This window comes from Coloeus monedula (assembly GCF_965178545.1).
Source record: "Coloeus monedula genome assembly, chromosome: 1".
Taxonomy (NCBI): Eukaryota; Metazoa; Chordata; class Aves; order Passeriformes; family Corvidae; genus Coloeus; species Coloeus monedula.
The window spans coordinates 112,019,096-112,044,840 of record NC_138781.1 but is presented as its reverse complement, the minus strand read 5'-3'; the positions used below and the strand labels follow the sequence as shown (position 1 = coordinate 112,044,840).

The 25,745-nt window shown below is 42.2% G+C and overlaps 1 protein-coding gene across 1 annotated transcript in view; it reads right to left on the bottom strand.

Moving 5' to 3' along the window:
* LAMA3 (laminin subunit alpha 3) overlaps positions 1-24,150 on the bottom strand; it is a gene marked incomplete at both ends in the record, with an annotated part of 109,949 nt that extends 85,799 nt beyond the window's left edge. Inside the window, 6 exon segments of the mRNA XM_082280189.1 lie at positions 694-791; positions 1,832-2,002; positions 3,543-3,661; positions 4,269-4,386; positions 17,265-17,417; positions 23,887-24,150. Of these exon segments, the coding sequence (XP_082136315.1) occupies positions 694-791; positions 1,832-2,002; positions 3,543-3,661; positions 4,269-4,386; positions 17,265-17,417; positions 23,887-24,150 (923 nt within the window).
* Positions 24,151-25,745: the final 1,595 nt, after the last annotated feature.

Genomic DNA, 25,745 nt, shown 5'->3' with positions numbered 1-25,745 from the left:
TTGCTTACTTTTCCCTAGCACAGACATCTGGAATGGAGGCACCTATCTCCCCCACTTACTCTTCATTCAAACACAACTGGAAATATTGCATTGTCCTGATAGAAGTTTGTTTTAATGCCATTATGGATAAGAGCAACAGCTGATTTAAAGCAGGTTTTTAAAATATGTTTGAGACAGCCTGGTAGCTGGTGAGCCAAGAAGACTGACCTAACTCCCTGTGAAATCAACGTGGAGGTCACGAACTTGACAGGGAAAGGGAATAGTTAATTCAGTTTGTTTTTATGTTTTTACAGTAATGATCTAAAGCTATTAGATCTTGCATGAGCTCAGTTAAAGTGCTCAATATCTCCATGAAGTTCACTGACCTTGTTCCTGACTTGGACTTCTAATTCCTAATGTAAGAAGGTGATATCAAGTCATGTTTTCCAAAAAGAACTATGGGTTTCTAAGAAATTACTCAAGCTGCCAAACTTTTATGTCAATGAAAAATCTAAGTAAAGAGTTTCTATTATTATATTTCACATACAATCGCTCTTGACAAGTTTTCTTGCCAACCATTAGCAGGTTCTATTTTTTTTTAAATATAAAGAAAAAAATCCTTGCACCACTACATATTTTGATAATATAAAAAGGTCATTTGAAAGCATTCATGTATTGTTTTTCTCAGATAAATGTCAGGCTCCATTTACTTACTGGTATTGGTTTTCAGCACTCTTTGGATTACATACTTCAGCATGGCCATGGCAAACACATCTACCACCAATACTGATGTCCTTTATACTGTAGTAATACTGTGGAACAAGCACAAGAAGTATGTATAGGTCTTTCCTCGCTTGCATTACATCAGAAATATGAACATCAGGTTTGCTAGACTTGGAAGGTCTCTACAATAAAAATCTGCACTCTCCTTTAGCAATTTAATAAAACACTTGAGATTTCATTCATCTAACCTACACCCCATGGCCAGGATAACACCAGAAGTTCCTTACACTAAAGCTGTGCTGCTTGCCAGGTGAACTACATACTGCATTTACCTCTGCCTGTGAGCAACATCTTAAAATTTACTTAAGGCAATAAGGGCACTTGATGGGAGTGCTGTCAAATAACTGGAATAGCTTTATGTTTTTCAGTGCAGAAACCCTCACACACATTTGTGTGGTGCCTCACCCCAGGGTTTCCTCCAATTGTTACCAAATCTTCATTTTAAATGAAAAGGTTAAAAATAGCAATACAATATGAAGTCTGAAATCTCTGTAAGTATATGAATTTCTGTGTGGTGTTCCCTGTATTTCCTTATATTTACCCACTGAATGGGAGTGGAACTTCGGCCTTCAAGCTCTTGGATAGCCCAAAATGCACTTAAAACACCTAGGCATCTCAAATGATTTGTGGAAAGAACTTTCAAGCACAGCCTTTGATTTCTGCTCCTTCGGAAACTCAGGCACTATTTTCTGAAAACCTTTGTGAATAAATATCAGAAAGTAGTGCCAAATAAAGCTTAAGAGATTTATTTCCTCAGTTCTGCAAAAGACAGTTCAGAATAATTTTGCTTTGGCTCTTTATAGCTCCCATGATGCACTCCACTTCCTTCCATATTAGAAAGCAGGGAATGAAAATGGTCTGTTACAAAATCATTAATCATTACTGCCCCTCCATAAATCCATAATGGCCCAGTTACCTTCTTGTCTCAAACAAACCTGGAGAAAAATAGGGTCACTGCAAATTTCATTGTCAGGATATTGCAAGCTTAAAACATTCAGACCATTTTTTGGTGCCTAACATGCTGGGTATGATTGTTGAGTACATACATCTCAGTGACAAGAGTACTTACTCTACGAGTTACAGTGGGATCCCGCTGAGCTTTGGATATCAAGTGTCCAAGAAGAGTATTAGTTCTGAGAAAACGGAGACGGATGTTTGTTGCTTTTGTGAATTGTTGAAGACCAGGGGAATAAGTGAAGTTTCTTGCTCCTGGACGGCCATTTACCAAAGATACGACAATCTAACAAAGAAGTAAGCACGCTCTTGTTAAAATATATCAACTGCAAGTGCCAATAGCAGCATAGCACAAAATTAATAAAAGAATCCAAAAACTTACTATTGTTTCTGAACATATTTGCAGTAACAACTAGGCATTTCATACTGAAGTCAGGATACTGGGAAAAATAGTGTTGTTAGTCTTGGAGCCTCCTGTATTCTCATTATCCATATAGCACATTGGAAAAAAAAGCCTCTATCTGTTTTGAAAACAGTAGGTATAGCCTGCAAAAACTACATTTTAATAGGAAAAAACAATAGGAATAGTTACAAGTAGTTATTTGAACACTTGACAGTGTCAATGGAAGTTTAGCCTGATTAAAAACATCAGATTTTGGCTCTTTCCCAAAGCACATTTATTTTTGGGTCAAGGCATAAACATTCCTGGAAAATATTATTGTTACCAGGTCCAGTGCCTGCGAGCATTTTAATGGTCTTCTGGAAGAAAGTACACAGTGTTGCTTTAGAAAATCCCCTCACATGAAAGCAGGTTTGTCTGACTTCCAAAACAAGGGATCCAATACTTTTTTATTTTTTAAAGGAACAGCTGCCAGCAGCTTAGCAATCATGAATCTCTACTGAATGAACAACCTAGTTTGTATGTACAGGGCTCAGTAAAAGACTTTAATTTATTTATAACCATCCAGATAACAGATTTCTACTTTCAAATGGCTCCTATACTCTGAAGCATGTAACAAGGGTATGATGACTGTTCCAAGTGCAGCACAATTCCTTCAGGAAAAGTCATAAAGCATGTAACAGGGAATGGCACCAGCAGTGTTCTTCTGTGGAAATTATTCTTTACAATATCTGATTAGGAAAATTTTACAGACACATTAACAAATAAGTTCTATTTTAATATGAAACCACAGATCCATCTGCTCAAAACTCTGAATAACTCTTGAGGAGTTCAGTACTGAATTCTAACCACATCAGGCACAAAAGCAGAATGCCAGGAGGAGCCATCAGCATGTCCAGGAGTTTAACATTCATTCAAGTAATACAAGCCACAGTTCTGCCTAGAAAGGAACAATGGCTAAAATCAAAGCAATGTTTTCCAAATACTTGTATTATATTATAAACATGTAGCTTTCTTATATAGAGAGAGATTTTTTTTTTAACAGCTACTTACTCTTGAATGGTAAATATCTGTTTCTACAGCCTTTACTCACATGAGCAATTCTGGTGCACCAGGTTTTGCCATGCAAATTGGAAGTATTCAGAAAATGCAGTCAACACCTTCGAATGCACATGGCTACAGTGAGGTACATAAATTATGATAACTATAAACACAGGCTGCTCTGAGTAGCCCCTACCCCCATAGGGAATGATGAAAATTAGGAGGAGTCAGGTCACCCTCCCAAAATATCACTTTGGTTTAGGTTATGGACTTACTGATGGAGACTTAAGCAGTCATAGATAAAATATTACTTCCAACAAACTTCTGAAACCAATGCTGTTTGTTTGCCTCCAGCATCACACATTGCTTTCCTAAAAGCACTTACCTCTCCATTTTCAAGAGGCAGAATGCGAGAGTACTCTGTGGTGCACAGGACATCGCTGTCCCTCCTCACAGGAAGATTTGCTTCCTTTCCAAAGCGCTCCAAGCAATCTGCTTTTGAGTCTAGCCATGCAAGAATAAAATCCATTTTATGTGTGAAAATAAGACCTATTGTTCTAATTTAAATTAACAGAGAAGTATCCCCTGTGCTTTCAGGTAAATTATCCCCATAATAGAGTAATAACAGTGATTGTGTCACTCAGCACAGAAAACCAGACATACCTCAAAACAATAATCTCTCTTCCTAAGCAATTCCTGACAAGACATGGTACAGTATTTCTCATATTATCACAAAGAAAAGCTATATAGGTACTCCAGGATTTTGCATTTGTATTTCACTGATTTTTGCAAGAAACTCCAGGGTCCTATGGGATGAAGGACACTGAAGTTCTGACATACCCAAAAAACAAGTCAGACAAAACAACTCAAAAATTCCCAAGAGAGAGAAAAATATTGACATGCTGAGTTACGTTTTTGAGGTATCATACTCATACACTCTTACCACTAATTTATTGTTGCTAAATAAGAAAGGAGAAATGTATTTAACGCTCACTGTCTTCTCTGCAGGTGAAATCTTCAGCAAACACCATGGTTTGATTTTGCTGCTACTGAGGAAATGATTAAAGAAACCTGTCCACAAAAGAGCAATGACACAAGGATTGATACTTACAAGCAAAATATTGCCAGGGAGTGTAAGTTGTTCCAAAGTCCACTGATCTTTCCAAGACCCAGAGATCTGGACGAGGAGAATTTGCAAACTTGATAAGGATATAGGCAACATGGAAGAGCTGGTAACAGAATATACACAGATCTTGTCAGGAGCTTTATTTGAACTCTATAAAAGCATGGCAATAATAAAAATAATGCAAATAAACACTTTTTCTTAAGTGTACAAGGAGAAGGTTATTCTCAGCAGTTTCTTTCCCACGAAAATAAGAGGCCACATTCTCAGCTGGCTACTTCACCTGGCAACGTGTTCAAGAACATTAAGACATTAAGAGTTTAATCTGGCTTCTTTAGGTGCTCACTGTGTATCACACAGAGAGCTCCCAAACACTAGAGAAAAAATGGATCTTACAAGACAGGAAGTCTTACTGTAGGCCTCTTGGGATAGTCCATGTCATAAAAACCATCAATAAAAATTACCTTTACACAAAAAGCTAAACATGGATTGATTTTAAAGGTCATTTTAAATGTAAACAACCACGACATGGATGGGAGCCGTCAATAAAAGTGAACCAATATTGAGGTACACTTAATATTCAAATGAAGCTGCACTGGAATTTCCCATTCAACAGCCTCAACTGAGAATCATCTGCTGGCAGGAGATTCTCACTTTGATGGGGGAGACAAGGAATTGCAGTCAGCATTTTGTCAAGTAACTGCTGCCAGAGCCCCCACATCAAATACACCTCAACAGTTTATCTTTGCTCATACCTCACAAATGTCATAACCCTGAAGCTAATACTTTGCAAAGTTTATAAGACTCCAAACTACAAGTGCTTACAAGCTCTCAACCATGAACTGGGAACAGCATCTTTTGGTATGCCTGACCCATTCAGTTGTCAGCTAGGAACAATTCAATAGCTGTCACACCAACTGGGACCACCAAGAGGCAGATGCAAATGGTGAACAGTGCAGTGAAGCAGATCCCTGGAAATATTTGTCCCTAACCAGCACTGCACATGACAATCCCATGGATACATGCAGCCTCCACCCTCACATATCTATTTCAGACATCAGCTTCTGAATATCTGCGTACTGTATTCACAGTAGAAAGTAAAACCTTCTCATGGAGAAATGGGAGGAATTCAGGGACTTCATGGAGTAAGTCATGAAGTCTCATGATAATACCTCACATCTCAGAAGAAAACAAAATGAAACTTTTTTGTTGTGCATTCATTTAATGCAGTATGTACAACTGCTCTCCAGGGCAAGCCCCTGTTCTATACACACCAAGGCATCACTGCAGCAGGTATTGTACCTTGCAACCTATTTCAGAAACTTTACTTTGCTGAATGTTGCTAACTTAGGTCAGTGCAGAGAGAACCAGGAAGAAAAACAACCCAACTCTTCCATTAGTGTTGAAATTTACCCTGCTATTTAACACAGCCTGACAAGCATCAGCTTCACCTCCTCAGATACTGATTTAGGTACCTCAACAACCAGACATTATCTCCACAGGAAAAACTACTTACTTGGCAACAATACCGAGCACAGTAAGTGGCACCCATTCTGTTGACAGATGCAAATGGCATGAACCATGGCAGAACCCAAAACTGTGCTCAATGACTGCGTAGGGGGAGTAATGCCCTCAAATTACTGATTTTAGCCATTGTCAGAAATAGGTGAATACTCTGAGGACAATGGCAAGATCTGCTCTTTCTGAGTTTCTGATACTCTTTGCCTGAGTAACTTCTGCTACTTCACAGTCAGGTTTCAGAATAGAGCTATTGGCCATACAGACATTACATGTCATCTGGTATGGCCACTCAGTGCAAAGACTGGTATCCTCTAGGAAAGCATAATAGTTCTCAAACTCCTTAAAAAAAAAAGTGCTTCATTTTCTTGCTTTTGGTCAGCTGAATCTCTCAAGGGGCATTTACCTGTTCAAACCAGGTTTGCACTGGCAGGCAACATTAGCAGTCTTTCTTCCCCTGTGTCTTAAGATCTTTGGCAGTCCCATCTTGACATGCACGTTAGCAAGTGCAGATAACACTCTGTGTTGACTGATACAGATTTAACCAAGACAAGTGGTTTAGAAAGCTCAAGAAGAAATTAAGGAAGCATATAGACAGTGTCCTGCCTTTTCCACTGCTTGTAGTCACATTGTGGAATGATTACAATGACCTTATACCTACTCTTCAAAAATGTGTATTATATCAGGAACTCTGCAAGTCTGCTAATGCTTAAAGAACTGCCACTCAGCACCACTCCTTGCGTATTTCCATGCAGATCAAAAAAATGGAAGGGAAAAAAAAAGTATGGCGACTGCACAGTACTGTTACATATGAAAAGTTTCAATTCACGTGATGCTCTCCTTACATCTCATGGTTTGAAATACTGCTCAGGTTTATACTGGCACATTAAGAAAGGCAAAAGGGACAGATCTGATAACAATTAAATTAGTGTTAATTAATGACAGCATATCACCAAAACATAGTCATCAAGCATATCATCTCCTGCTTCTGACTTTGCATGAGTGCCTGTGATTTGATCTTGACCTGGATCAAGGATGCAAAATGGTACTTGAACATCTAAACTTCGACTAAGATTAAATACTGACCAAGTTGATGAGTGGTCACTCTCCAGATCTGATGAGACAACTACAGAAGAAAAATAATCCTTGGCTTAGCAAATAAATTCTAGCTGAAGGTAAAAGAGTAACCTTGCTGAAATAAGACCTAGAAAAGCAACCACTAAAGCCAATTTTAATCACATATTCTAAGCTGGCATTTCACTGCTTTAAATCTTGATCCTGACCTAAAACTTACCCTGAAAAAAAGGCAGACTAAACTCAAAGCAATGTTTTCCTTCAGCCACTCAGTTTTGAGAAAAAAAAGGAAGTGCCCTATTTTTGAAAAAATGTTTATTTGGTTGGTTTTAAGCCAAATTTGTTTCATTAAAAATCCAACCATCTCTCAAAAGGAATGTTAAAACTGTTAAGTAAGCATTTTGATACAATTATATAATGGTAAAAAAAATTTCACAAAAAATCCCAGAAATACGTCTTAATCAAAACTCTTGAGCATTTTCTTGTATGGATAAAGAACTGAATTTAAAAGTGGAAACAGCATTTCATTTCCAGTAATGGAAACAATGCACTCTGGAAATGCATGCTTGAAAGAGGAGTGAAATGCTTGAAAGAGTAAGTGTCGAACATCATATCCTATGGGGAGTTGTAAGAGAGAATTAGGTTGTGAGCTATAAAACCTGCCTGCAGAGGCACATGGCGGCACAAAGAGGTTTGTCTCGACCAGACCCTGGGGGGAGGAGGTGACACAGGGCAGACCCCTACAGAGAGGAGCCTGCCGGGAGCTGACAGATGGGTGAACAGCGAGTGATCATCCCATAGAAGGACATTTAGAAAGTGTGTTGCTGATGTGGCAACAAGGCATAGGTCACGCCATGTAAGGAAATACTGTGCCTCAGAAAAGTGTATAAAACCAACTCACTCCTTTGAATAAAAGATTCAGATTCCCTGCTGGTCTGTGTCCATCATTCAATTGCCGACAAATGGTGCCCCGTGTGAGGAATTTATTATACACCTACCTGTGTGTCTGTTGGTAAGCCCTGTGGGACTTGAAGTGCTGCTGCAAGAAGCAGGAACGCTGGCCAGCAAATAATCGCTACAAACTGTAGGTGAGCCATGGGGGATGTAGGGGATGGAGTATTTCAGGAACACAATGTCCTGGAGACGTTAAAACGGATTTTAAAGAAACGCAGCAGGGGAGTCTACAGATTTGAACAGACTCTTGTTCTGGGCAAAAGACTGTGATTCAACTTTAGATAGTACCAATATTTTTGATCCTCGGACATGGGATCCTTTAGACGCATTGAGGAACCAAGTTACATGCGGCGACGCAGCACTGACAGAGCTTTTGTGTTCATGGAGTGTTGTGTGCAAGGCGCTCACAGTGCAGGCGGCACCCAGAGACTGGACAAAGAAAGACACTTGTGTCACTGCAGCAGCTATGCCAAGCCCTTCTGCACCGCCAGCAAGCGACTGTAAGTCTGTCCGGGCAGTGGGAAGAGAACCAGAAGATGGCCCCTCGTCCCCCGACCCTTTTGACCCTGGAGGGAAGCCGGATGGTACCACAGAAAAGCACGTGCCGCCCCACGCCATGCGGCATCAGCTGGAGCCAGGTCGCAGCGAGTGGCTGGAGCTGGCGGGGAGCGTGTTCCCTCTCCGTTTGCCTTCTGGGGGAGTGCAGCGGCAGTGGCAGCTGTGGTGAGGGGAGAGCGTGTGGCACCGCGAGGGAGCGGCGCTGGCAAGCAGCCGCGCCGGCAAGCACATGGCAAAGCTGTGCCATGGTGGCGAGTGCGTGGCAGCGAGCCCATGGCAAAGCCGTGCCGTGCTGGCAAGCACATAGCAGCGAGCGCATGGCAAAGCTGTGCCATGGCCACGCCTGGTGGCCGCCCCCATGCCACGGACAGGCAGGATCAGCGGCGCTGGAGGCTGGCGGGGTCGTGGCTCTGCTTGGCGCATGGCGGGGCCCACGGGCGGCTCTCTGCATGTGAGAGGTGAAGAGACAGGCCAGCAGACCTCTGCCGGCCGCCTGACCTGCGCGGCTGCCAGACACGCATGGCCGCGGAGACCCACACGGCCGGCTGGACTCGAGCCGCTACAGCTGGGCTCCCATCTCCTGCCCCTTCCTCGGGCTATGGGAGCTGCAGCATACAGCGTTTGCACCAGCTTGTGCAGGAATGGCTGCAGGCTACGCATGTCGTTCCTGCAGCTGGTCCATAGAACTCTGTTTTTGTTATTCAAAATGTTGCCACAATCCTAGACTCTATCTCCAAGACTGCTTTTTTACCACACCACCTTGTAATACCCTGCATTGTTCTGAGTGCTTTTTGTGATAGATAATAATTACAATTTGTAAACTATTTCTCTAAGCAAGAATTAAGTTTGTTAGCTTTTAAAACCTCTTAGAGAGTTCATGTTAATATAATTGTAATTTTCCAAGGCCTATATTTATATACATTCTGAGAAACAATGAAGTATTTAAGCAGTTAATGATTTTTTTTTTTTTTTAACTTGCTTATTTTTACTTGGTGCACACTTGTTGTTGTATTTGATGTATTATTTCACTGTTCATAGTAAGAAAACTGCATGTTATGTTTCACATTTTCTTAAACTTGGTAAGTTAAAAAATGTTCATGTTACATACTGTTAGAACAGAAAACGGGGAATGCACAAATGGGGTGTGCCCCTGGCGAAAGACTGTAAAGAAGCTTGTATGTTCTTAATTTTTCAATTGCATTCAAAACGATCACAAGATATTAATAAAGTTTTTAAGCAATTTTATACATATTTTAGGGAAACCTCAGTCACAGCTTGAGGCTCTGGCCAAGCCTAGCCCTGGCTGACTAGGGAATTATACCATCAAACCCAAGTGTTTCTGCCCTAAAAGTGTAATCAAGTCATTTTGACTTGCTAATTTGATTTTACAAAAGCTGGACCCTCTTTCAAAGTAAACTCGAAAGTCTTGCCTGGGAAAGACTTTCTAAGTCTTCACTATGAAACAGGACCTTCCAGCAGTTGCAGTGATGGTAAAAGTTTTCGACAACTTTACATTGTTTCTCAAAGTTCTATCTGTTCAATCACTGCCATAATTCTTATTTGTATAAAACAGAAAAGGGGGAATTACGGGGAATTATAAGAGAGAATTGGGCTGTGAGCTGTAAACCCTGCCTGCAGAGGCACATGGCAGCACAAAGGAGCACATGGCAGCACAGAGAAGCTTGTCTCCTCCAGACCGTGGGGAGAGGAGGTGTCACTTGGCAGACCCCTACAGAGAGGAGCCTGCCGGGAGCTGACAGATGGGTGAACAGTGAGTTCACCCCATAGAAGGACACTGAGGAAGTGTGTTGCTGATGTGGCAACACGGGATAGGTCACACCATGTAAGGAAATGTTGTGCCTCAGAAAAGTGTATAAAACCAGCTCACTCCTTTGAATAAACGATTCAGATTCCCTGCCAGTCTATGTCTGTCATTCAATTGCCAACAATATTCTGCTGTAATCCAGCACTGTAGGTCAAACCTGATGGATTATCAACAGCTGGAATTTAACCAGTTCCACATTGATCGGACTATTTCCTCTTCACTCAGGTTTGTTCAGATTTGAAATGTTTTTGCAGCCAATGGCCTAATAGATTCACAAACACCCAGAAAAGGTTTTTAAAAATCATTCAGTAGAATGAGAAAAATGCCCTCCTCATCTGAGAATGACAATTAAAATTCAGTGTTATAAATTAACAGTATTACATTATAAAGAGAGACATTTCTATAAAAGCTCTTTCAGACGAACTTAAGATGATATTAAAAGAGGTCATTTCAATTGATTGGGAGTTACACTGTACCATTATTGTTAATGATACAATATTCATGATCTCTAACAACATGCACACATTTATTTTAAACCAACAGAAAGAAAACACCATAACCCATCCCATTCTCAGGAGAACACTAAAAATTGCAGTAATATTAGTTTAAAATGTTTTCTCTATTTTCTCCCTAAAAGTTTAAACAACTCTTTACACAGAGAAATTTCCAATATTTGGTTGAATCCTAGAAAGCATTAAAAAATGGATAAAAGTTAGATATGCATATATAAAGGCATAGCACATTTTCCTCTGTTCCTGAAACCATAAACTAAAACCAGAATACTAAAACACTGAAATGACTTGTTAGATGAGTGCTGGACATAAACTAGCACAGAAGAAAAACACACTGTGTTCCAAACAGTCATTTTGTTTTGTGCTGCTTCTGTAGGAAAAGATTGTTCTTCCTTTTTGGCTCATGAAGAATAAAAAGTCCTGGAACATGGCAGTAACAAGAACCCAACTAAATCCAGGTAGACCATCTATCTGAGGCATTCTACAGATCTCCAGATGCGCTCAAAAAGATACCACAGCAATCTTTCTTCATGTAATCTGAATCTGTTTCAGCAGGATGAAATTTCCTCAGACTGTTACTAACAGATACAGTTGCACCACCAAAACTTCCCTCAACATGGCATGGTTGTTCTTGTAGGTTTCTTTCATTGTCTTGAATAATGTGGTTGGTGTTGCAGATTGCTCAGAAGAGACAGAAATCTGATATGATTCAGTACACAAACTAAACTTCTCACAGGGGGAACTGATGCAGGAGAGGGATTCCAGGAAGTGTGAACTGTGCATAACACCAGCTCCAGAACACACCTTAGTGCCACTGACTGCATAGGATTGGCGTGTGCATGCCCATTGGTTTTTTGGTGTAATGAAGCCTTAAGATCTTGAACATTGTCTCCTCTCAGAGAGCCACAAAAAAATCACTATTCAAATGAAATAAAAATCCTATGTACGCTGGTCAAAATAAAGGCTTTGATTTCTTGATTTTGCAAAGAGGGAAGTGGTCCTTCTATTCAAACATCTCAGTAGGACTTGAGGCACCCTTGCAGATCCAGGTACTGCGTAAAAAAATCCTGCCAGTCAGTATTCATCAATTCCCAGCAATGTATTTTGTAACGTAAATTGTAATACAAAAAAATGCCAACCAGAGTGAGCCGACCCAGCATTTCTGGAGCTGCCAGCTACTCTTCTGGGTATGTGGAAAAGTAGGTGTAGCAGAGGTAAAGAGAAAATCGTGTGTGGCTTAGTACCTGAGAGGCCTCAGACCTCTTGAGTGTGTTCCATCCAGCTTAACTGAGTACACATATACACAGCAAGGCCTACACTGCATAAACAGTGACAGTGACTGCAGAGGCTCTCACTGCACAGCATGCTGAAGCCATTCCTTGTGTGCCAGCTTCCAGTCTGGGGCGTAGCAGCCAGGAATAAGCACAGGATTTTCAGTATTTTTCAGTTATCACTGTCCATGTTCTATTCACATCACACTTTCCTTTAACCAGCCACTGATGCTGAAGAGTGTATTCAGTTAGGTAAGTCAGTGTCTGTGAATAGGCTTCACAGACACATCTGGAGATCTTTTCTCTATCCCAGCTGATGGCAGGACCAGAATGGAGAAGCTCTCTCCATGCATTTCACAGGAAGTACTCTAGAAGGGAGAACTACTTCCAGAAATGAAAAGGTAGTCCATTCTCCACATTCAACCAGTCCTTGGTCTTCTTGCCAAGGCTGCAGGCAAATCCATCAATGACTCTCGGTTATTTTCCTGAAATTTCTTGTGCAGCCACTTTTCCATTAGGATTTGGACAAAAACCAACTCAATGCTCATAACTATTTCTTACATATGGCCTATTTCTTCACAGAACACTGAAGCTATTCATATGGAAAAGGATTTGTATGATTCAGCCCTCAGTTGCCCAGAAGATAAATGTCCCCTTATGAGGGTTGCAGTCCAAAGTAAAAGGAACACAGTAGACTATCAGCACTGGAAGGAACTCCAGGGAAGTGCAAAGGATTGGAGGCAACCATCAGAGGTTCTGCTTTTACCACACTGGGTTGAAAGTGAGGTATTTAGAACAACATATCACAAAATTAAAGTAACATGTAGGAATGAGTATGGAAAGGAAAATGGGGAAAGCAGAAGTACAGACATGGAGGGAGGGAAGTGAGATCAATGAGTGGGAACCAAGACCTTCCTAAAGGGATGCTGAGGAAGAGCCAGAGGAAGTTGGAGTCAGGAAAGCAAAGGAGAAAAGATTTGTGAGGTTTTGTTCCTGTATATTTTCAGAACAATATCAAATTAGTATCAAAAATGCATTTTAAAACCAATGACATGCATCTACTAGTGCAAACATGAGGGAAAAATGCTGAGCCATTGAAAAGGTCTTTAATTAAATCTTTAAGAAAACACAACACATTGACTACAACTTAAAACATGAGCAAGAAAGAACATATTTTGGTAGCTCAACCCTGAATGAGTTGCTTGTAGTGTGACTGAGGAATAAATGGGACACGTATTACCCGATACAACTTTTAGAAGATTCCATCAGACAGGTGCTACTTCATCAGCTGAAGTTGTGTAACTCTAGAGTTCACAACTAGATGCACCTTCTTGTGGTATGAGCCAAAACTCACAACTAACTTCAAAGCATACTGTTCTGTGGCATGATCCCAAATCAGCTTCCTGCACCAACTGAAATACTCAGAACCAGAGTTCTCTAATAAGAAGGAACACCTCTGTGCTGTTAGCATCCCCATTTTTGTTTACTGTAGGGACAATATTGCACCTTCCCCAAACTTAGAAGGCCCTTTTCTCCCCAGTGTGAACCAAAACAGCAGAGATGGGCTCAGTGCTGCTGTTGATGCAGAGCTGTGCAGGGGTTCCAGAGAAAAGGCTTTGTCTCACTGCAGGTACAGCTCTGTAGCACTGCAGAAGCCTTGTGCAGTGGTTCTCATGCACTAATCTGTAGGACTTCCCAGTGTTATTACAGAGGTTATGCAACTTCAGGCTAGAGCTGGGTCTCATTTCAGGGTCAGTGATAACACAAAGTCTTCAAAAGCCAAGCACCATGAGTGCAATGACTATTTTTGGGAGCCCATTTCAATGCAGCTTGTTACAAATCTCCCACCACCTTCAGAGTTTCTCCCTACAGAAGAAGTGAGCACAGGACACTTTATATTTTACAGAATGACACTTAAATTAACTGTAACTTCAGAAACATTTGAAGTTACCATGTCAGTCTTTTGTAAGTTAAGAACAATTGTTTTTAGTTCCCAACAATTAGCCAAAGCTGAATAATATTCTGAACAACAAATATTGTTTGTAAATCAGAGGATTGCTACCAAATGTAAAAATTAGACCTCTACCATATCAAAGCAACTCAGAAGATTTGCCAAACTGTAAAGCTATTTACAAAATGTTTATACGCTTTAACTGGTAGAAAGCATAAAAGCATGAAGTCCTCCACAGGCCACACCACTTATCTTAAATTTATGGTTGAGTTGCCCTCCCTCCATAATAAAAGTACTAATTTGGACATGGCATTCCACTGTGTGCCTTTAATTTACAACAGTGACTAATAATATTGCTACAATAAAACTATCCAACATATTAGTGCACAAGACTTCACTGAATCTGAGTCTTTCAGCACTATATTAAAAAGCACAGTGAAAAAAAATTATACATAACTGAAAGCCACAATAAAATATATGGGCTATACTTCTTTGAACTACTTTTTGTAGTTGGACATTTCTTTTTCATCATATGCTATCCTGCTATCCTGAACTTTCATTTCTTCTTAAGAGAGAGTTCAGAAAAATACCCGGGGGAGTATTACTGTAATATCTGCTGAGCAATAAGCAAGCCAAAGATGAGGACACACCTGCTGAAATTAGGCAATCCAAAGAGTCAGGGGAAGGGCAGTGAAATTCAGTCAGACATTCTGGATTCAGAAGTTTAAAATATGTTGAAAAATACATTGGAAAAAAACCATAACCATTTAGAGAAATAATTGAGATTTCACTTGATCCAAATATTTCAAACAAGTCAGGAACAGCCACAGTGTAAGCAGGTATGTTAACAGAATGGAGAGACTGCCTCAGGGATCAACATTGTAATGGTTATTCAGAATGACTGTGATTGATTAGATATGTAACTATAGTACAGAAAGTCAGAAAGGGAAGTAAAGCAGGGCTTTTGCTTTAAGGTTTTTGCTTTTTCTCATATTACTAAATACAGCAAAATGAGCATTCTTCTTGCAAACAGATTTAACAGCCTAAAGGCGTTTGACTTTCAAAATCACCCTAGCCCTTGTGAAACAGAAGCAGCACCAGGTGGGTGTTCTGTTCCAACTCTGTTGTAGTGAGCACTAAAATTTCCATTGTGGTGCAACTATTCAATTAAATACTGTCGTGAGACCACGGTAAGAGGCTCCACTGGGACTCTGCTCTCAATCATAAAGATATAATGGCAGGAATGCAGAAAATTAAAAGCTTTTGACTTTGCACTATGTCCTGCTTCCTCTAATTGTGAATACTTGATGATCAGCTTACACTCGGTCATGGCTTTCCTGCACACATATGTACCTTACTCTTTGTCACGTTCTGCTTTTCCATATTTTGTTGGCAGAAAAAGAGCCTTGTATTAAAACCCAAAACAACAAAAAAGGACAAATAATTAGTGAGGAAAACTACATCCCTGTTATTTTTTCAACATTACGGTATGTGGTTCTGTAAAGTATTTAGACACGAATCTAACTTTAAGATTTTTTTTCCTTAAAACCCAAAACCTTCATCTCAGCTCACTTGACGGACGGGACTTGACAGGAACTGCACTCTGAAAAATTGTCTGACAATTGCTAAGAAAGTCTGCATGACTAATACACACCAAGCTCTTAATATTTAGGACTTTAAAATAAGGTAAAGGTGAACTGGGGTCTCAGTGCTTACCTGTTCACCTGAGTAGACCTACTCTGTCACAGTACTTAATGTTCTTCTTCATTAGTAGTATTCTGTGCTACTGTATGAATTTGGGGGTAAAAATACCAAGCAAAATGTCAAAAGTGAATCTCAAGTTCAAACAAATCCTGAGGTTAAGGTTTAACTGGATGAATGCAGATACAAAATAATGCCTGTGAAGTTGGAAAAAAAAAATCACATGAATCCTACCAAACCCTCATCCATCCACCAGCTAAAATGATTCATTCCCGATCACAGGATATGGAGTCATTTTCACCTTTGTCTTGGATTTCCTTCATTTCCAAGAAAGGGGATTCAGAGTCACCTTTCCAGGTAGTACCAGAGTAATGAGAAACATGCAACATCCCTCTAAGAAATTCTTTAATAACTACAGAAATCTTAGCACATAGCAGCTGATCTCCAAGGAGTCCCATGAGAAGAGGGCACGCAGTTCATATCCCTCCTCTCAAGGAAGGAGGTTTCTCAGAAGCTTACTCAGCACACAAAAAGGGTCTGTCAGTAGGTCCTCCAAAGAAGCTAACAAGTACACAGTCGGAAAAGAAGTTTAGCATGGCCTTTCTGCACTGCAGCTCTACTGGATACAGGAACACTGACTGAGGATATCCTCAAAATGAGAACCATTCCAGCCATGAGAGGAGCAAGACTATTAAAACCCCATGTAAGACAAGATGTAAAATAAGTTGCACCAGAATCCCCGACAAGATGGCAGGTAAGTCTCACAGAGAAATACTTTCTTAGTTATCCCCTACCTTGCTGTCAACTAAATTGAAGGTCTGCTCAAAAATAATCAGTCAATAAACAGTTACTGCGGTCCAAAATATATATATGCACATGTATACATATATTTTGCAGGCCCACACATATATTTATAAACACATGTTTTCATGAGGTGTGAACTTGCACAGTGTAACTAACTTCACTGGATCAGCACCCAACTATGGCAGCTGAGAATCCACCCCTGTGACTTAAGAAACAGATACAGAGGCTTTACTCTTAGCTACTTGCCTATCACTTGCAGGGGAAATATGGGTGTTTGTGTTACTGTCTCATTACTAATTCACATTACACTGGTTTTGCTGTCTCTTTCCCTTTCAGATCACTTTATCAGTATTTTTCTGTCTATCTTGAAGATCTTGCTGGATGACAGAGAAACCAGAAGGACCCCTGAGGCAAAAACAGACTTCAAACATTATTCTCAAAATGTCTGCAAGCACAGCAATCATGAAGCCTCTCTCTCTGCCTTCATGGAAAAGGAGAACATGAAATGGAATCTAGAGCCCGAGTTTAAACTAAGGGGTCCCCCCTTGTAACCTCAGGTTAATGAGTTACAGCACCTGTGCAAGAAAGTACACCATCACTGTATCTGTCTGATGCCAAGAACCCCCATAATCAAAATTCCTAAAGGAAAGTAATCGTTTTAATATAGCCAACTTGGTATAAAAATACAAGACATAAACCAGACAAAAAAGCAGTGATGTTAGAAGTTAAAATCATCAGCTCAAAAGCCCCTCCCAAATGCAAAGCATATGTATAAATGCAAATGTCCACACCTCACCCCACATCTCAGGCACTTACCTGCCCCAAATCTAAGGTGACATTGACTTCATTGTACTTCAAGCCCATGGAAAGAGGGGGACTTTGCCACCAGCGCTCCGTGCCATCAATGGCATTGGTTATCGGGTGAGCTTTGCTGGGATCAGCAGCATTGCAGTAATCACAGAACTGGCCCTGAAACACAATAAATTAAAAACACAGTATCACACAAAATCTTATGCACTGATGACACATGTGGTTGTTAATTGAGATTCTGAACTAGAGTGTTGACTAAAAATGGGGGTTAATTTTGTTCCTTTACATAGAACAACTTTTAATGTATGAATTATTCCCCATGCAATTAAATTACACACTTTTACACACTAACTTTTATGTAACAAATGAAAACTTCAGAAATCTCAATGAAGGAACTACAGTAAATCTTTATGAACTTATTCACACTTTGGTGAAATTACCTATATTACATCTACAGTGGTGTCTGCAGGAGATCTGCAGAGAATTAGTGAAACAACGATTCTTAGAACTGGATTAGGAACAACAAACAAATTATCCTCAATTCTTCTAAAACGTCGTGAAATAGCCACATATCCACATAGCCTGGTATAAATAAAACCATTTTAAAAAAAGCTCTGCTACTTGGCTATAAGCTTGGTATTAGAATTTTATAACACTGTTTTCATTTTGTTTCGTGCCATTATAATACATTCTGAATCAGAGTTTTCTAAACAATATGTACTTGTGGAAAATGCAACAGATCCTACAGACCACTCCCTTCAAGCTCCCCTTTAAAGAATCCCATTGTATCTTCATTTCCAGAAGTTACTGCCCAATTTCCAGTCCACAACTAAAGCCACAATCCAGAGATGCCCTTTGAGAGTCTCTTAAGCTCTTTGTACAATAATGATGAATTCACTTCAGGAAATTTAATTGTCTTTTGATTTCATATCTTGGCTTGCCCGACAAACTGTTTTTATCTCTAAGAAAATGCATTTTACAGTCTACTAAGATTAGGGCTGAACTGCTGAAATTAGTTATTAAGGGATCTTTTTAGTGTCCCATTCACTTCTTATTCCAATCATTAGGTGGACATAATCAGTGAAAATGCTAAACTGTGCCAGGCACAGATCTTTGTAGAAAAATAACATTTTCATTGAATAGCAGTACACCCGCCATGGCCATGGCTACTTCAGTAGGACAGTTGCTTAATCCATCAGTCTGTGAAGCGCTGACACTATGTTGGACTCCTGACTAAAATAAAGAGAATGGGGCAAATGTTACCGTATCAACTTAGCAGATTTCCATCAAAAGAATGTGACAAATCTTTTGATGTTTCCACATGGCATGAAGGACACTCCTACCTTTTAAGAATTAACAGACTGCTATATAACTGCCGTTGTTTGGTTCCTTGCTGCTCTAAGACTAACCAGTGTAAAGTAACTGGAGCAATCATACTTGTCCACTTTATAGAGAAATAACAGAAGGGCTCTCACATTCTTGCTGGGTGCAGTCTTGCAGGCTTGGTGAGTTTAAGATGTTCAGCAGAATTTATTTCACATCTACCATAGTTACTAACAGATTGGAAAATACTTCATCGGTCTCATGCGATACAAATATACCATCCTGTGTCTTTCAAGTATGAAACAGAGATGGTCACTGAATTGAATATTTCTGCAGCAATAGCAATAATTTCAGCATCTGCATCTAGCAGTAGTTCCATCCTCATCCTCCTCTTCCAGAAAGCCCAGCATATGATGCAGTTTCCAGAAGACATGGCTACCATTAGCTGTTCTGATTCAGCACTGCCAGTGCCAATCTGACTGAGGGTTAATGCTGGAACCCTGGGTTCTGAGAATTTCAGCCTGTCAGTGCTGAGAGGCAGTGATCCTCAGAAGTACACCGTATTCAATCCAAAACCCTGGGAAAAGCTTCCTAAATTGTGTGATAACACTGAGGTTATTGCTGTGTAATTAAAAGTTGTATCACAGGGTGAAATATGTAGAAATGTAGAAAATTAGGTTTAGGGGATATAGGTAATAATAGGTTACAATATGGAGGATTTGGGGTGTGGATTTATGTCTTCTTCTTTCTCCTTCTTCACAAATCTGAATGCTCTATCACTGGTCAAAAGTTCTGCACTGCAGAACACAAAAAGTTAGTAACTGGGTTGTAAGTAAAAACATATTACTTAGCATTTCATAATAGGTTAGTTTAGACTTTTAAAAACCTTGAAAATTAAAACTCACGGCCATTTTCCAGCCTGCCAGCTAAGAGGCACATACCGTGCAGCTGTATTACTGATAAGATATAACAAACAACTAAGTCCGAACAAGAATTATCAATCTCCTGCGTCTTAATTCGAACTCTGAGAAAAAGAACTTGAAATACAAAAACAGAAGAAAAAGAATACGTTAACTCTTGACAATTCAAAGGGACTAAATACTCACATACACAAGTTGGTTAACTGCATCTGGGGTCATGTTATAACACGATTCTCCTCCAGCTCTGTTAGAGAAGATGGTTTGGCTGACTTTAATACAAACTACAGTATGCCAGGACACTGTCTGATTCAGATGATTTGCTGCAGCAGATACACATCAGCCTGTGCTAGCTACAGGCAACGCTGCCAGCTTCTGCAGTGACGACAAAGAACATCATGCCACTATCTGCAAAAATCCATACCCTGAGAAATCTATCTATGCACTGGCAACTACAGTTACTACCACATCAGAGCATCTTCCCTGACAAATGCATACCTGAGTTCTGACATGTATGTTACAACTGGGCAAGCTTCCCTAAATAGCTTTATAATGGGCTTGAGACACAGTCCTTAGATCTGAATTACATTCACAATCATCAGGCTGGAAGTACACAGGAAGCAGTTGCTGTTACAGCAGTTCCAGCTCTGATCTGGAAACAACCTCAAAGAAAGGTTGAATGAGAAGAAAACAATGGGGAGTACTAAACAGAGGAGTTTAATTTACATGCAGTTATGTGATTTCAGTATACCAGAGCACTTGATCTGAACTCAAGATACCATCTTTTTCTTTTTGGGCACATAATTCAAAGAATTTCATTGCAACAGCTGAAGTTTCAGTTCTTTAAACTACATTCCAGCCACCCTGCCAACTAGGCAGCAAAACAAAAATGAAAGAAAAAAACTTATTGGACAGAGCAGCCTTCCTTCCTTCTCACTGGCAGTATCTCAGGCACATCACGCTCAGCCTGTCTGCTACAGGACACGTCTCCATTCCAGTAGACTGAGCCTTGAAACTTGGTTTGATTTTGGCTGCAGTTCATCAGACAGGCAGGTGTGCATTTGCTGGTGACCTTGTTACCCTCCTTTCCCCTGCTTCTTCTGAGCAAAGGAGAGACCTGGAACTGCATGAAAGAGTTTGCTGAAATACACCAGTGTGGACCAGGGACACACAGGGATGAAAATGTCTCACCTGTAAGTCTATAGAAAGTGACAACAATGAAGGATTTGTTCACTATTTGATACCTAGCAGCTCTGTGCCCACTGGCAGGGCAGGACAGGTATGCAGTTAGACTTTAACTCACACCCGCACACCACTGTGGACAGACTGGCAGGCAAAACCAGGCATGCCACTTATCTATCAGCTGCTGAAATATTTTATACTGTTGTGCATTTCTTCACTCAACACTGTTCTTATTAAGTCATCGTCCCATATGCCAGTGTGCTACATAAGGGAAACCCACCTCGTTCCACAGTGTATGTCCAGCACTGCCTTATGAGCCTTGCTTGAGCCGCCCATGAAGGGACTGGCCACCCCACTGATCACCTTTAAACAACCTCCAAATGCTCTTTCTGGATTTGCTGAATATTACAGGCTTCATTGAAAGACACATCACTAAATGACAAGCTGAACAAGAACAACCAATGGCAGAGCAATGGAAATGATGCTGGGGCTGCTCTTCGTCTCTGCCTTATTTTCAGATAGCAATGGCAACAGAGCTGTCTGCTCCCTTTGCCAGAATGAGGATCACATTCTGCACCTCTTTTCCAATTTCCCTATTCATAGAGCAACTCCTGCAATCCAGCATTGTATAGAGTCCAAAAGAGAGTGACTCAAGTGTGTGGTATCACTTGAACTTGAACCAGCACAACACAGTGGCTATTACACCTATCACTTTGTAAAAGCCACATGACCTTCCCTCAGACTCTTAAGAAACAACACTTGAATACTTCTGCTGGTTTTAAATCCTTCTATGTAAGTTCATGTTCTGTAAAAGTTTAATGCAATTCTCTCCAATTTTCCATGAAAGAAGAAATTCTCTTATTTACAGCGTCTTTGAACTTGTGAGGTGAAGTGGCTTGAGAATACACACATTGTGCATTTTCCATGTCTGGATTTCCCTGGCCTTTTGAAAGACTTTCCAACCCTTCTTGAACTATAACAACTACTGGTAAACCACAGAAGCATTCATGTCATGTATCTCAATGGGGCCTTGTTATAACTGGAAAGAGACGCTGCTGTATCTGTGCTTACACAAACGCAATGAGAGGCACAACACGCTTCCTCGTGCCAGGGCTGAGCTATCAGCAGTCCTTTGGGAACTTTAATCGGGCATGAACCATAACAGCCCTGTAACCTAGGACCTGCAAGTCAAACATTTAAGAAGAAATCCCCCCTTTCTAGCCTCCCTCTTCCTTTACACAGCAAACCCTCATTTCCAGTTGAGTGTTAGCATATAAAGAGAACAACTACAAAAACCATCAATGGCAACATGCAAACTTCATTCCGCTTGCTTGCCAAGTTTATCTGATGTTTGCTTTGGCTGATTTTTATTACCCTGTGATTTCTGATATTTCAAGGCATGTCAGTTTGAGATTTGCTGCTATCTGCAGCAGTGGGCTATAGCGAGTTGCTGAGATTGCTGGGTTTGCTGTTCACCTGGTGGCATGGTTGTTTCAGGCAACTTTAAACATGGGTGTCACATTCAGTATGGAAGGATGGGTGCCTAAACTTCAGAGGTGTGTTAGAAACAGAGAACCAGGCAGTTTCCTGATCATCACAACCTTTTTTTGTAACCTCAGTTTAAGCATGTAACACCTGTGTCCCAGTTTCCCTTTTAGTAGAACTGTATACTACTCAGCCTGTAAGCATCTCCAAAGCACTTTGAGCTTTTTTTATGACTGAAAGTGCTACAAAGATATACGGTAATATAAGGAGAGAGAGAGATATAAGAAGATTCCATTGTGAGGCAGGGTGGTACGGCAGAGGGAAGTCCAGAGCAAAGCACACTGCTGGCTATGGCTGCCCAATGAACTGTGATGGCAGGTTGCATGATAGTGCACGCTCCCTTCTGGCACATGGCAAGGAATACATATGCTGCATGTTCTTAGTCCTCTAACCTCTCTTGAGCACCATTCTCACTAAAAACTGAGAAGAACAACTCTGTTATCCATTGCAACTCCTTCTGAAACCATATATTAAGGGTTTTTTCACTACTAAACGTACAAACACCTCATAAGACTTTGAAACACTAGTCCTTCTTCCAAGATACTAAAAATTTACTTGTATGCTTTCTGTATTGCCTGAAGTCAGACAGTGGACCTTTAAGCTTTCAAAATCCCTTTCAAACTGCAATTTCATTCTGGCTCTCCTCCCACCAAGAGAGAATGCAATTAAAATAACTTTGGAAGGTCTGAGGCTTCAGGAAAGTCCCCTCTTTTAACAAAGCCCTGATCAGATACCAAGCATCTATTGCAGTACAACAGTTTGGTGCATTTGTTACTCCTTCTTTATTCTCCAACAAATGTGTAAATACATGTTTCTTCCAAGGGAAAAATATATTTCCAATAATACTTTTTCAGAAGTTTTGCAGTTTATTGTTATCTTTCTTGTGACTGGCACAAAACGTGTGTAGTAATCTTGTGCTATGCTAGGAAAGAACAGTGCAATCCTGGCTGCCCTCTGTGCCTATACTCCCTGTCAGAGTCCTAGGGAGTCTCTGGTTTCCTCCCACAAGCAATGCAAGGCACAGACGATAACCCTCACATTTAGTGCTTCTAAAATACCACAAAATACTTGATTAAAGCCAGTACTCTTTTCCCGCCGCCCGCAGAGAAATGCCCGCTGTCCAGCCAGCGGCTACTAGAGCAGTCCCATCCCATCCATTCCCCCCAAACTCGCTGCTCACCGCAGACCACGGGCCACGCGCTGAGGCCACAAAACACCACCCTGGGCACTCCCTAAGGCACTTCCAGGTGCCCGACGGGACGAGCAGCTCACACACGCCCGGGAGCAGCCGCAGCCCCGTGGCACCGCGGCCGGAGGGGCGGCTGCCGCTCCCCGCGGCCGGGGCGGTGTGTGGGTGTGTGGCTCCAGGAGGTGCCGGCACACCTGAGGGCAGGTGCGCGGGCAGAGGCGCCGCTGCTCTCTTCCATCCATCCCGCCCGGCGCTTCCCTGCGCGGGCTCCCGCCGGTCCACGCTCCCCTTCTATGCCCGTGGCACACGCCCAGCCAGGAGGAAACGAGACCGCGCGCAGCAGGGTCACGTCAGACTCCCCCAAAAAGACACACGCACATGCACACACACACATATCCCCACGCACACCCCAGGGATGCGGCGCGGGATGGGGAGGCGCAGCGCGGGGCAGGGGTCGCGGCCGCCCGGTTACCTGGATGGCGCGTCCCAGCGGGGCGGCGGCCGGGCCCCCCACCAGCTTGCAGAAGAGCTGCGGCCGCCCGCCGCCGCCGCCCGCCGCCTCCCCGCAGGTGGCCGTGGCCCAGATGCGGGCGGCCGTCGCCAGGTTGAAGTAGGGCGGGTAGAGGCTGAGCCCCGTCCCGCGGGAGGCGTCGGGCCCCGGCTGCGCGGCGCTGAGGGCGAGGAGCGGCGGCAGCAGCAGCGCCCAGAGCCGCGGGGAGCCCGGCGGCGCGGCCATCCTGCGCCGGGCTCGGCCCTCGCCACCCCGTGGCGGCACTGCCCCGGCGGTGGGCGTGCGGGAGCGGGGCAGGAGAAGGAACGGGAGCTAAGAAGGAGCAGGCTGGGGGCTGCCTGCACCTCTCTCACAGCCTGCCTGCGCTGAGCTGCGCTGCGCGGTGCGGGCTGGGGCGGGACGAGGCACAGCCCCGTCCCCCGGGGCGTGCGGGTGCGCTGGACGGGGCGGGACGGGACGGGACGGGGGAAGGGTCTCCGGGCTGGCGGCGCTGCCCCAGGTGTGTGCCCCAGCGCCCAGCTCTGCGGCCATGCCGAGAGGTGCCACCCCGCGGCTCAGCTGGAGCGCTCTGAGCTTCCTCGTCCTCGGTAAGTGCGCGGGTCAGTATTTCTGACAGACCGTGAAGAAGTCTCAGAGAATGCCACGCGCATAATCTGTCCACAACACATTGCATTGTGGCTACCCCATTCCTGGTAGTGTTGAAGGCCAGGCTGGATGGGGCTCTGAGCGACCTGGTGTAGTGGGAGCTGACCCTGCCACGGACATGGGGATTGGACAACTAGATGATCATTAAGGTTCCTTCCAACCCAAACCATTCTGTGATTCTCTGATAACCCCTGACCTGTCATGTCACATACAGGGAGTAAAGTTAAGGTGTCCAAGCTTTCTCCACGAGCAGGGGCATCCCCACACAAGGTATACCCAGCTGCTCTCTGCAGGTCCTCAGGAAGACCCTGTGTGACTGTGCTGCAAAAATCGCAGCTCCTCTTGCCATTTTCAGTGCTCTCAGGCTGCTGGAAACGGTGCAGCCTGGGCCACCCTCCTGCAATGCACAGCCAGTGCTCGAAGCTCCTTATCGAATGGGTGTTCCTGCTCATCCAGGGCAGACAATGAGTCTCCTGTCTTTTTGAAGCTGTTTGGCACAGGCTTTGGGTAACACAGGAGCTGGGGGGGTGAGAAGGAAGGTTGCAGAGGGAGAAGGAGGCCTAAGAACCATGTCATCTGTATCAGGATTTGCACTGATTAATGGCATTGCTATCCTAAATGTCATACACCTATTCACATTTTCAATCCTACACATGCTCACACATCCCGTGTTCAGTTCTCTTGACAAAATTTGAGGGGTTCAGGCAAAAGATAAGGGTAGAGACACATGCTTTCAATATTTTAAGAGTGATTCATGTGAGTTGCAAAGCATTTCATAACTTTATGAAAGTTTTACTACATGCCACTCAGCAGTGGGAAGAGAGATCTCTGGTGTACTGTTTCAGGAAGCACCAGCCGCAAGCTATTGATTTTGCCTACAAGAAAATCTCACTACCCTTGTTTGTTTGGCTGTGGCTTTAGCACACCATAGAGACATATCTGTGGGAGACAATTTTTGTGTCCTCCATAATAAAAGTTGGCTTTCATAAATGTAGCATGCTGTCAATTCACATGCATCGGATTTCATAAATGCTTTCAATTTCTAGAGCACCTTAAAAATATTCCCCTTTCCAACCGTGAGATTGTGGAAAGGAAATGATCTTATTGAATATGTACATCATTTCACTTCATACAATAGATTGCATTTCATAAGAAATGTGAGAGGTTTGAATACA